General features: G+C 40.9%; 1 protein-coding gene across 3 annotated transcripts in view; it reads left to right on the forward strand.

Annotated features, from left to right (window-relative positions):
• Positions 1-5,929: 5,929 nt before the first annotated feature.
• The window catches only part of LOC123517637, a 17,170-nt gene continuing 11,663 nt past the window's right edge, over positions 5,930-11,436 (forward strand). Inside the window, exons 1-2 of one of the 3 annotated variants that reach the window (XM_045277937.1) lie at positions 5,931-6,085; positions 11,419-11,436. The exon at positions 11,419-11,436 is cut by the window's right edge and continues 66 nt beyond it. In XM_045277937.1, coding sequence (XP_045133872.1) covers positions 5,977-6,085; positions 11,419-11,436 — 127 coding nt within the window. In that variant the 5' untranslated portion in view covers positions 5,931-5,976. Of the gene's footprint in view, positions 6,086-11,418 lie in introns of those variants that run through there. The other 2 variants (XM_045277938.1, XM_045277939.1) reach the window with 2 other exon arrangements.

Below are 11,436 nucleotides of genomic sequence, written 5' to 3' on the forward strand. Positions count from 1 at the left end.
TAGGGAGGTGGTGTAGTGAAGCTGTGTCTGCATAACCAGATGGTTCCACATTCGCGTATAACGTGGAAGGAAGGAGCGAAGGAAGGTCTCCGTCCTAGCAAAAGGGACGACGAGTTGGTGAACCCTGGATGTGGCAGCTCTGGTGGTGTGGCCATGTGGCTGTGCCCAGGGCTGGCGGAGTGCAGTCAGGTGCGGGGGCGCCTTGCTTATGTGTCTTGTAGATGACACACAACCCTGCCACATCACGACGCTGCTGAAGAGGCTGCATGGTAGGGGACGGCTGGTCTGGCGGGGCCTTTAGACGTATCAGGCGTTGTGCTCGATGCTGGATCAGACAAATGACAATTCCTGGATCAGACAAATAGACATGGAAAGGCAATCGACAAACAAGCCGGCAGACAGTTGGGCAGAAAAGACAGACAAGCAGACAAATAGACAGTTGGACAGACAGACAGACAGACAGACAGACAGACAGACTGGGTGACAGAAGACAGGTGCCGTGGCTATAAAACTCTTTGTTCAAAGGATTTTCACATTTTTTTCAATTTCTTTTACTCTTTTATCATTTTTATTTATCTTTTCTCCCTCTCAGTCAGTCATTGCTCTATTTGTTCTTTTGTTCTCTTTTATTTTTTTCATTTCTTCTTTTACCCTTGTTTGGTTAATGCTTTTATTCTTTGCTCCTCCCTTTATTGGTTTTTATTTATTTGCTTATTTTTTTTTACATCAGTTCTTTCTCCTTTTCTTTGTTTTCGCTTTTTCTTTCTTTTTTCTTCATCAAATTGGATTCTTCTGTTTATTCGTCTCTGTCTGTCAGTTTGTCTCTCTTTGTTTATTTGTTGCTGCATCATTCTTTATGTCTGGTATTTGTGCGCGTATTGCTGCATACACACACACACACACACACACACACACACACACACACACAGCGATAGAAAACTTGACATTCACAGAAAATTAAATTCCTACTCTCTCTCTCTCTCTCTCTCTCTCTCTCTCTCTCTCTCTCTCTCTCTCTCTGTCAATTTTTCTATAGTGGAACTGAAAACCAACCTTTATGATTTTAATCTTGTTTTTAATCACCAACACCACTATCACTATCACCACCACCACCACCACCACCACCACCACTACTACCACCAATCATCACCGCTACTATAAACATCATTACTACTACAACCATCACCACTACCATCACCATCATCCCTACCACCACATGAGAGAGAGAGAGAGAGAGAGAGAGAGAGAGTTATTGCCATCGTCCATCGGCGCAAAAAAAAGGACAAGGAATAAAACTTAAAGAAGGAAAATTACAATGAGCGAGTTAACTAGAAGTCACGAAAAGGAAAAAAAAAGTAAATAAAAAAGAAATAAAAAAAAACTGCAGTGCAAAATGGACGCTTGCGAAATAAGTACCGTGAAATAAGTCTGGCAGTGACCATTAAATAAAAAAAAAAAAAAAAAATCGCGCTGTAGAAAAATGAGAGAATAAACGAGAAAGGAAATGATAAGTACTGGAATATAATAAACCATGAAAAATAAAGTGGGGAAAAAATAAGTAAAGCAAAATATTTATCGTTGGTGCCACAGACTCAGTGCGAATTCATTAATTAATGCAAATACATGAAGCAAAAAGTATTTCGAATGGATTCTTTTGCCGCTTTATTCTACAATCGTGGAAAAATAAAGTGGAGGTGTTGAAGGAAAGCAAAGGGAAGAGAAGTGACAGATGAAGGGAGGAATGGAAGAAGGAAGGAAGGGAAAAGAGATGAAGAGGTGACAATTGAGGCGGGAGAGATAAAGAAACAAAAAGGAAGACTGTGGAATAGGAAAATTAAAATGGCGATAGCAAAGAATGAAAGCGATTGAAATGAATAAAAGCAAGAAAAAAAGAAAGGGTGGAGAAGAGAAAATACAAAAAGTAAATGGGAAGGAAAGAAGGAAAAAAAGGAAAGTGCAAAGGATGAATGAAGGTAAGGAAGGGAAATAAGAAGAAAGAAATTGGGAGAGGAAGATAAGGGAAGGGAAGGCTGAAGAAGATATGGGAAAAGAAAGGAAGAGGAGGGAAGGGAAGGGTGCATGTTTTGATTCTCTTTTCCTTGATCGATCTGATAAACTGCAGTAGACTTCTCTCTCTCTCTCTCTCTCTCTCTCTCTCTCTCTGGCCATAACTTTAATTTTAATTTCTATCTCCTATCTCCTTTTCGTTTCCCACTTCTCCTCCTCTCCCTCCTTCTTCTCCTCCTCCTCCTCCTTCTCCTCCTCCTCCTCCTCCCTCCTCCTTCTCCTCCTCCTCCTCCTCCTCCTCCTCCTCCTCCTCCTCCTCCTTCTCCTCCTCCTCCTCCTCCTCCTCCCCAGTCGACCACCTCCTGCTCCTTCTCTTTCTTCCTTTTCCTCTTCTTCCTCCTTTTCCCTTTTCCTCTCTTTCCCCCACATTCGCATATCTTACCTTCACGATTTCAGCAAGCCGTTTATTTTCTGCATATTTCATTCCTTCACCAGTAAACAAGATTTTCGGAGAGGCATTTGGCACAGAAATAGTGTTATTGCTCTTGCCTTTTCCTGTTTTTACTGCGTGTTATTCAATCTGTTCTTGTTTTTCCTTATATGTATTTTTTTTTTCTCTATTCCCACTCTTCGATTTGTTGCGTCGCTTTTGGCAACGTTGGTGATCTGTAAAAATCTATTAACTTGAAACGAATATGGTCCGTATTTTTTTTTTTTTTTTTTTTTCTCTCTTTTTTTTTTCTTTTCCTACCTCTTCCGTCGCTGGGCATACTTGCATATATATAGCATGGTGGGACTACTAATGGAATGTCACTCGCGTTTTGATGCTCGCCTAGGAATCCAACTAGTGCAAATATCGCGCGGAGATCTTTTGAAATGTTTGATGAGCATGAACATGATCTGAATTTGAACTGCAATTTTTATTTCTTTATTTTTTTTTATTTCAGCGTTCTCATCCTTTTCCTTCTCTCTCTCTCTCTCTCTCTCTCTCTCTCGTAAGAATTCACATTTTTGTGAGAGAGAGAGAGAGAGAGAGAGAGAGAGAGAGAGAGAGAGAGAGAGAGAGAGAGATATATATATATATATATATATATATATATATATATATATATATATATATATATATATATATATATATATATATATATATATATATATATATATATATATAATACGAGTAGAAATTATTATGTCCAAATATGCCAAAAAGCAATACGGTTTTCTTGCATTAATAATTCATTTTAAACACAGCTTCATCTTTAGTCCCTGAAGGCTAAAGGCTTAAACTAATCTCTTTTATAGCTCCTTTTCATTAATATTTTGCTTTCATGTGCTTCACGTCTGGACTGAGCCCAAACCTTCAACACACCTTTACCTTCACTTCCATTCCCAGAACCTGCTTATTAAAAGAAAAAGAAAAAAAACCCTCTTTTGTCTGCCTCCTGTGTAGCCTGGAGCCTCATTAACGCCTCTCCACCTCATACATGCATATATTTCTCCTCTCCCTCTGACCTTCTGTAAGCCTCCGTGTGTGCCAGGCTCTGTGAAGAGAGCCTCAGGTGAGGTGTGCGAGGCAGCCCAGGCCAGGGATGTGTTGCCCTGGGCGGGAGAGGCTGCCTAATGACCCGTGCTGTACAGAGGCAGAAAATAGTGCCCCGTGAATACAATCTGCCTGGAGGACACGCTTGGGAGCGAGGTGTGGATTAATTCCAAGTGTGCCAGTGTTATGACTGTTCGGGAGTGTGTACTTTGTTCTCTGTGTATTGCATGCTGTTTGAATGTTAATTGGTTTCTATTCTTATTCGTGGAGTAATCAAATCCTCTGGTCAAGTTTTCCATTATAGAAACGTCGTACTAACGTATTTTCAAGGGAATAAAAGTTCTCTTGATGCGGTAGAAAGGAAAAATGTCTTGAAGCTCATTTTCTAGGGAGCAATGTTCTCCATATGCGTTTGGAAGAAGAAAAAAATGTCTTACGCTTAGATTGAGGACATAAATGTTGAACAAGAAAGATGCTCTCCAGGCAAGCGTCTGAGGGGAGAACGTCTTGTATCTTTTGCTAACTTTCTATGAAAAAATGTTCCCAGAATAATTTGACAGGAAAATTTGTCCCAGGCATAGGCTATGCCGGTGAACGACACTAACACAGGAAGCAATGTTTTTTTTTTTTTTCTAAGAAAGACTAGCAATTTAAAAGAAGAATGGTATGAATAACAGTATTTACCACTCATTTTCACACAAACACAGTGTGTATATATATATATATATATATATATATATATATATATATATATATATATATATATATATATATATATATATATATATATATATATATATATATATATATATATATATATATATATATATATATATATATATATATATATATATATATATATATATATATATTTCTTCCACCTTTTCCTCTCTCTTCCCGTCATCCCTACCTTCCCTTCTTCCCTCCCTTGGGTCGGGATACAAATGGTGCCAGTTCACGTAATTTATGGGCCAACATAGATCATGTGTCAGCTTTTTTCACCAGCACATCATTTCGAGAGAGAGAGAGAGAGAGAGAGAGAGAGAGAGAGAGAGAGAGAGAGAGAGAGAAAATACTGAAAATAAGATATAAGAAATACTGAGGACTGTAGACAGCAAAAGACGTAGTAGAAAGTAAAGGGAAATAGATTGTGAAGAGAATCAGATCTTGAAGCGAACCAGGTCTCGAAGTATTGAATTGTGAAGAGGACTAGGTTATCAAGAAATAGACTATAAAAAACGACGCAGATTTATGAAAAACCGGATCGGTTATGAAGAGAACTAGATTGTCAAGGATTACGGAAAGAACATGCTTATGGAGAAACATTGCTTATAAACAACTATGGAGATCAAAATTATGAAAACAAAACGATGAATAAAACTAGATTAGCAAGATTTGTATTATCAAGACTGTAAAGAAATGAGACAAATATCTACACAGGATTTGAAGTAACAGGGCAATGACAAGGTAATCGAAACACCAACCAGAAAATAAGAATTGAATGGTGCTTTAGTTAACCTTTACAGTACTGGGACGCATTTTTACCATGAGTTTTGGGTGTGATTAGACGATTTTATGTACATCAGGAAAAGTCTATGGAGGACAGAAGCTTAATGGACAGTCTTCACTATTTTAATCCTTACATAAGTTTCTGAAGCTGTATAAAATCGCCAAAAAGTAGGTAGAGTAAATATGAAAACTCGTTATGGTATTGAAGATTAAAAAAGACAAACATCACAGCTTCTTCAGCAACAACAACAAAAATAGAGCCAGATAGGACGTGATTCAATGCAGCTTCATATTGTTCTGGATGGACTGATCATTACTCGGTAGACTAATTAATGCAACGCCGGGTGGAACACATGACGTGACTAAACTACAGCTGGTACGCGACGGCTTGGATAATATCAAGACAATGGGTGGATGCTGTCTGATGTTGCTGCTGTTGATGCTGTGTGTGATGGTGGTGATGGTAGTAGTGGTGGCGGTGATGTAAGCGGCGCTTCTATCACGTCAGTAGAGGTCAGAATGGAGCGACAGGGACCGGTGAAAGGCAGGAGTGAGTGATGACTGTAAAACCATCCACCACCAGATTACATTGCCCACCGTCATTCCCCTTTATATATATAACCGAAAAAAATGGAAAGCTTTATTATAGCAGTTTGAGCGTAATTTGGATGTCAGCTGTGTGTGTGTGTGTGTGTGTGTGTGTGTGTGTGTGACGTAGTACCTATCAACTTCTCTATATATGTCTGCACTTTGTTATGAGAGAGAGAGAGAGAGAGAGAGAGAGAGAGAGAGAGAGAGAGAGACGCAAGAATGATGTGAATAGTGAATGTCAGAGGAACTACTTTGCGGAGGGACAGGCGAAGTGAGTCTCGTCTCTCGTGGGTGGGCGGTCATGAGGCAGGGAAGCTCGTCAGCAAGGTATGGTGGCGGATTCAGACGCAGCCTCGTCCCTTAATCTTTCACCTACGTTCTCCTTTTGCTTCCCTCCACATGGACTTGCAGTGGTACTTACTTTCTTCTTAAAGCGAGGTAAAGTCTTAGTTATTGTTTGACATCTTGATGGAAATAGGAGAATATTAATACAGCCCAGTGTGTGTCTTTCATAACTTGCTTAATAGAGAGGTCAGGAACTTGGAAGTCAAATAATGACATTTCACGAAGTTCAGATTGCCAACAGTTTGCAGGAATGAAATTATACGTGCAATAATCTTTCGTCTGTGTGTCTATGCGTGTTGGGAGATAATTGCTATAAGTATCGCTGAACTATCACGGTAAACACCATCACCAGATAGTGTTGTTAAGCCTTTTGTTCCCTCATACGGATACTTTTTAAAGCCCGCATAGGTAAATAGTCACATTCTCAAGAGTGTTCTATTAATATTGATCCTTTGTTAAATTGCTGCTAAAGTAATTCAATCACCCACATAAGCTCTAAACTACTTAACTACAGCTATTAAAACTTACAACAATGACATCACGACTGTCTTCATTTAACTAAATATTCCCCAGCACGGAATGTGAGGAGGATACAGGGAAGGAAAGGGAACGTAAAGTCAATTGCCCAAACATCATAATAAACTACTCCAAAGACGCGGGTGTTTAATAAAAGACCATGTCTGTTTTATTCAATCACTTAAAATTCAGGCGAAGAACATTGCTTTATTGAACATTACTGAGGTATAAACAGCAAGAATGAATGATTTGCTTGAAAATGTAGATAAGAAAGGTGTGCAGACGTGCGGTGAGATGGGTGCGTGGGTTTTAGATGAAGAAAAGATAAAGGCAACATGTAGGATAGTTTGAGAAGTGGTTGAAGTTTTGTCGCTTTATACAACGTGTGTGTGTGTGTGTGTGTGTGTGTGTGTGTGTACGCACTCACGCACGCAATAACAAGACCAAAAAGATAGTCCACGGTCAAACCACAGGAGCGGCAATCATGTCCTAAAACAATAGAGAATGGAAAAAACATACCCCCAAAACATTCCAATTATCTACAATCATCCCCCCTGAAAAATACTGGCAGCATTCCTGAGGCGGGGCGGGGCGGGGCGGGGCTGAGTGGAGCTGGGCAGGACTGGGCGTGGGTGGGGCTGGGCGGGGCTGGACGGGGATCTCGGAGGGGCCAATTTCGGACGCTGTGATTTTAATGCCTTAACCGTCGCTCTGGGAACAAAGAGTGAATGGAAGTGTGTCCCTGGGCGCGGCTCGTAAGCGTGAATGCGAATGTTCCCTGAAGATAAAGGTGTTTGTTTTGGAGGAGACAGAAGAAGTGGGGAGGAAGAGGGAAAAAGTGAAAAGGAAGAGAAGGCAAAGAGAAAGAAAGGAAACGTGAGGCGAGAGGGAAAAAAAAGTGGACGTTTTGTGTTTAGGGTGGTGGAGTGTTGGGACTGAGTGGTCATTTGTGGACTGTGGTGGTGGTGGTGGTGGTGGACTGGATTACATGAAAGGACTCTTTATCTCTTGTTCAGCGTAATTGCTTAGTTAGACTTATTACTTATCTACTTGTCTACTCTTATCTACTTAACTGCTTGCATTTACTGATTCACTACTCAGGAAACAAATTTACTGCTTTTGACATTTATTTAATTATTAACCACTCTGAGACGTATCCTGAGTCTACCTCCACCTCCGAAGTATCACTCCTTTCTTGTAGATACGTAAAGAAAGACTCCATGCGTTACTTTTAGCGCTGCGAATTATTGCATACTACAGTGAAACGGTTAAACTTATCCACCTAAACCACTTTAACTTACACGAATCTATATACTCGCCTAATTTTACTTACCTACTTACGTACTGATCTGCTTACTTACTTATATAATAATAGACTGAGTACTTAAACAAGATACACTCATGGCAATATATTTTTCCTACTAATCATTTATATTCCTGCGTTACATCAGCAGAATAGATATCACTTAAAATATAAACGAGACTGATTGATGAATAAGAGAAGGAAATAATCAAAGAATGCGTGGATCGTAGATAAAGACGAATGAAAAGGGAAAAAAGATCTCCGTTACTGTTAGTTTTCTCATCACCATAGCGATGTTAAGCCATTTTATGATGTTATTTCGTAAGACCTCAAAGAAAGAAAGCAAGTGCCCAGAAGAAAGAGAACAGACGGAAAAACTAACATGCCTTTTCAGTAGCAGTAGCATGGGCGGTCGACGAGTCCGAAGTTGCCTTTTTGAGATGAGGTGGTCAGTTAAGACATAGTGTAGGTGCTGATAACAATTTTTATAGGCTCACACTCCGGGTAGTAAGAGTCCTGGAGCTCCGGCGGCAATGAGAGAATCGTTATCGAGATGGGGGTTTCCTTTGGGGGTTCTCGTGGTGCTTTTGACTGGCGACGCGAACTGGATGCCTCGGATTGTTTAGGAGACGAAGCAGGAGTAGTACGTAAGCGAGGCCTTATGGACAAAAGATGAGGGTATGTGTGAGGCGGGAAATGTGGCCGTAGTGAGTGAAATGAACGTTTAGGCCTAGGAGGTTGAGACGTAGACGTGGTAAGACTTGGTTGGAGAACAGGAGGCGGCGGAGGAAGAGGAGGAGGTGGTAACGGAGGAGGAAGCGTATGAGATGTAGGAGGGGTAGGAGGTACTGTAGGAAGAGGAGGCATTGGAGGATTAGATGATGGAGAAGGCAGAGGGAGAGGAGGGGAAGAAAACGGGGTGGAGGAGGTGGGGGTGGAGGTGGAGGGGGATAGGGACGTGGAGTGGTATGTTTAAGGGGTGGCGACCCGAAAATCCCTTTGGTGGCATCTGGTGAACTGGAAGGAGGTTGAGTCATAGGGAGAGGAGGAGACGACGGAGTAGGAAGAGTTGGTGACGGTGAAGGCGTTGGAGAGGAAGCAGGTGGCGTTGAACTTGAACTTGAACTTGAAGTAGGAGTATGGGATGCAGAGGTCGATAAGTTAAGCAGATTCTCCCAAAAGAGTCTCAATAAACTGAATCTCCTCTTGTATGACTTGTTGGTGAGTTCCTTGACGTCCTCTGGCGTAGTTGTCTTCTTGGAATACGTGCCCGCTGCGGTGGACGCCTCGCGGGGCCTGGAGTTAGAAGACTCTCTCTTCCTCCTCTCGTCACTTCTCTTTGACATGATCGATAAGAGAAATCAGTCTTGCAAGGTAAATTAAAGAAAAAAATGATTGTGAGTTGTATGTGGTTTGTGGTTCAACTGTCCACTTAACCTTGTGTGGAGGAATTCTATACTACTATACATTTTAGCGGTGGACAAACGGTGTTTTTTGCAGATATCTCCTAAACGAATCGTTGGATGAGTATGATATTTCAACACACTACCTTGAACATCCGTTCGTAATTTATGGTTAACATACCACAGTGTTATATGTGTTATGTGAGGAGTTTACTCGTGAAAAATAACACAAAGCCGACGAGTCATGTTGACGCATTCGAATGAAAGTGTGGCCCCCCCCACACCCACCCAAACCATTCCTAACCACTACTACGTCTCCCCCGTCTCGAAAGTTCTCCCCCTTTTTATCCCTCCTCTCCTCTCCCTAGCTCCTCGCCTCCCTCACTCCTGTGTCCCTCCCTACTTCTCCCACCACTGTATTTATACATTATAATGTTCTGTAAGTGTGTATGTATAGATATGATTATTAACGAGTATGGTACAATTTCATGAAGGCAAGAAGTGGTTCACGTTGATAATTACTGTACAACAGCACGTTTACGTGTAGTATATAGAAGAGCCATGTTTGCAGTCGTTATGGTCAACCATGTGAACATGATGTGCTGGAATTACCTGTGACCTGGACCTTCTACTGTTAGGAAAAGTTGATACTCTTATTGCGTACTGTCTACCTATTGATCATAAAAAGTGGTCCAGTTTATATATAATATTATTTTGTTGTTAGATACGTTGCTTATTATCCAGCTATACGGCCATTAACAGCGGAATTAGCTATTGCTTTCACGGTCGTTTGACCCACTCTGGTTTTCATGTCCACATATACCAGCAATTGTATTAAATAATATCATTAATGTATGATATGTATGTACATACTGACGTATGTAACTATTATACCTATACGTATGTAATTACAATAGGGAAAAAAAAAATCAAAGGCTGATGGTGTGAATAGGGGTGAAGAGGAAGCGGGAAGAGGGTCATGCGATATTGGGGTAGAGGAGGAGTGGTCTGGGGGTTGGTTCTTCAGGGTGGTGGTGGTGGTGGTGGAGGGGTTAGACGAGTACCGCACACTCGTCCGATTCTGTATAACACCTTTGATGTGATGACTGGATTAGGCGTAATATCACTCAGTAAACTCCTCACATAACACACATAACACTGTGGTATGTTAACCATAAATTACGAACCGATGTTCAAGGTAGTGTGTTGAAATATCATACTCATCCAACGATTCGTTTAGGAGATATCTGCAAAAAACACCGTTTGTCCACCGCTGAAATGTATAGTAGTTGAGTTGTGAATATAAACTTAGGCTCTTCAGTACCATGACGCATTTTGATATTTTTTCTGCTTAGTATTTGGTGATTTTATACAGCTTCAGAATCATGTGAGGGATGAAGATAGTGAAGACTCCGAGCATTATTCTTATAACTTTCACAGACCCTTCCTAATGTAAATAGAATCGCCTAATCATGCCCAAAACTCAAGGTAAAAATACGTCACAGCACTGAAAGGGTTAACTTGCGTTTTTTTTTATTGATTTCTTACATAGTTTCTTCCATCCCTTTGTTATTGTAATTTTGATTGTTTCACTACCCTCCACCTTCTCTCCGTTACTTTTCTTATTATTCATTCCTTTTCCTTTTCTTTTCCTTCCCTTCTGTTCTCTTACGAGTAACCGTCTGCTTCTCTCCTTCCCTGTCTTTATCTCCCGTTCTCGTTACCCACGCACCTCTACACTGGCAGGAGTCACCGCTAAATATTGACGAGATATTTATAAACACAGTTGAGACTTTCCTCCTCCTCCTCCTCTAACTTGTTCACCTCACTAACAAGAACCGCAGCAAAAATAGCGACGGACTTATCGTTCTGCAAGTCGCGTGTAAAAGGCGGTGCAGTTTTACGTAACTACCAAGGGCGTGTTTAGTGCAGAAAAATGTTAGGTGCACAGTTCTTGGCTCAGGTTATTTGTAATCGTTCATCTGGGAAAACTGTGGCGATTCTCTCTCTCTCTCTCTCTCTCTCTCTCTCTCTCTCTCTCTCTCTCTCTCTCTCTCTCTTGAGTTGATAAGTAACCATTGCCAGTCAACTTTAATATTTCATGGTGAAGTAATGGTATGGTTAGCCAGACGCCATGCCATTGTACAGTATTTTAGCAGAGGTTAAAGTAACAACCAATTATAGTCAATGATAACTCCTCCGCCAGTCACCTAGCGGCGGGC

Source organism: Portunus trituberculatus, chromosome 42 (genome assembly GCF_017591435.1).
Source record: "Portunus trituberculatus isolate SZX2019 chromosome 42, ASM1759143v1, whole genome shotgun sequence".
In the NCBI taxonomy this organism is placed as follows: Eukaryota; Metazoa; Arthropoda; class Malacostraca; order Decapoda; family Portunidae; genus Portunus; species Portunus trituberculatus.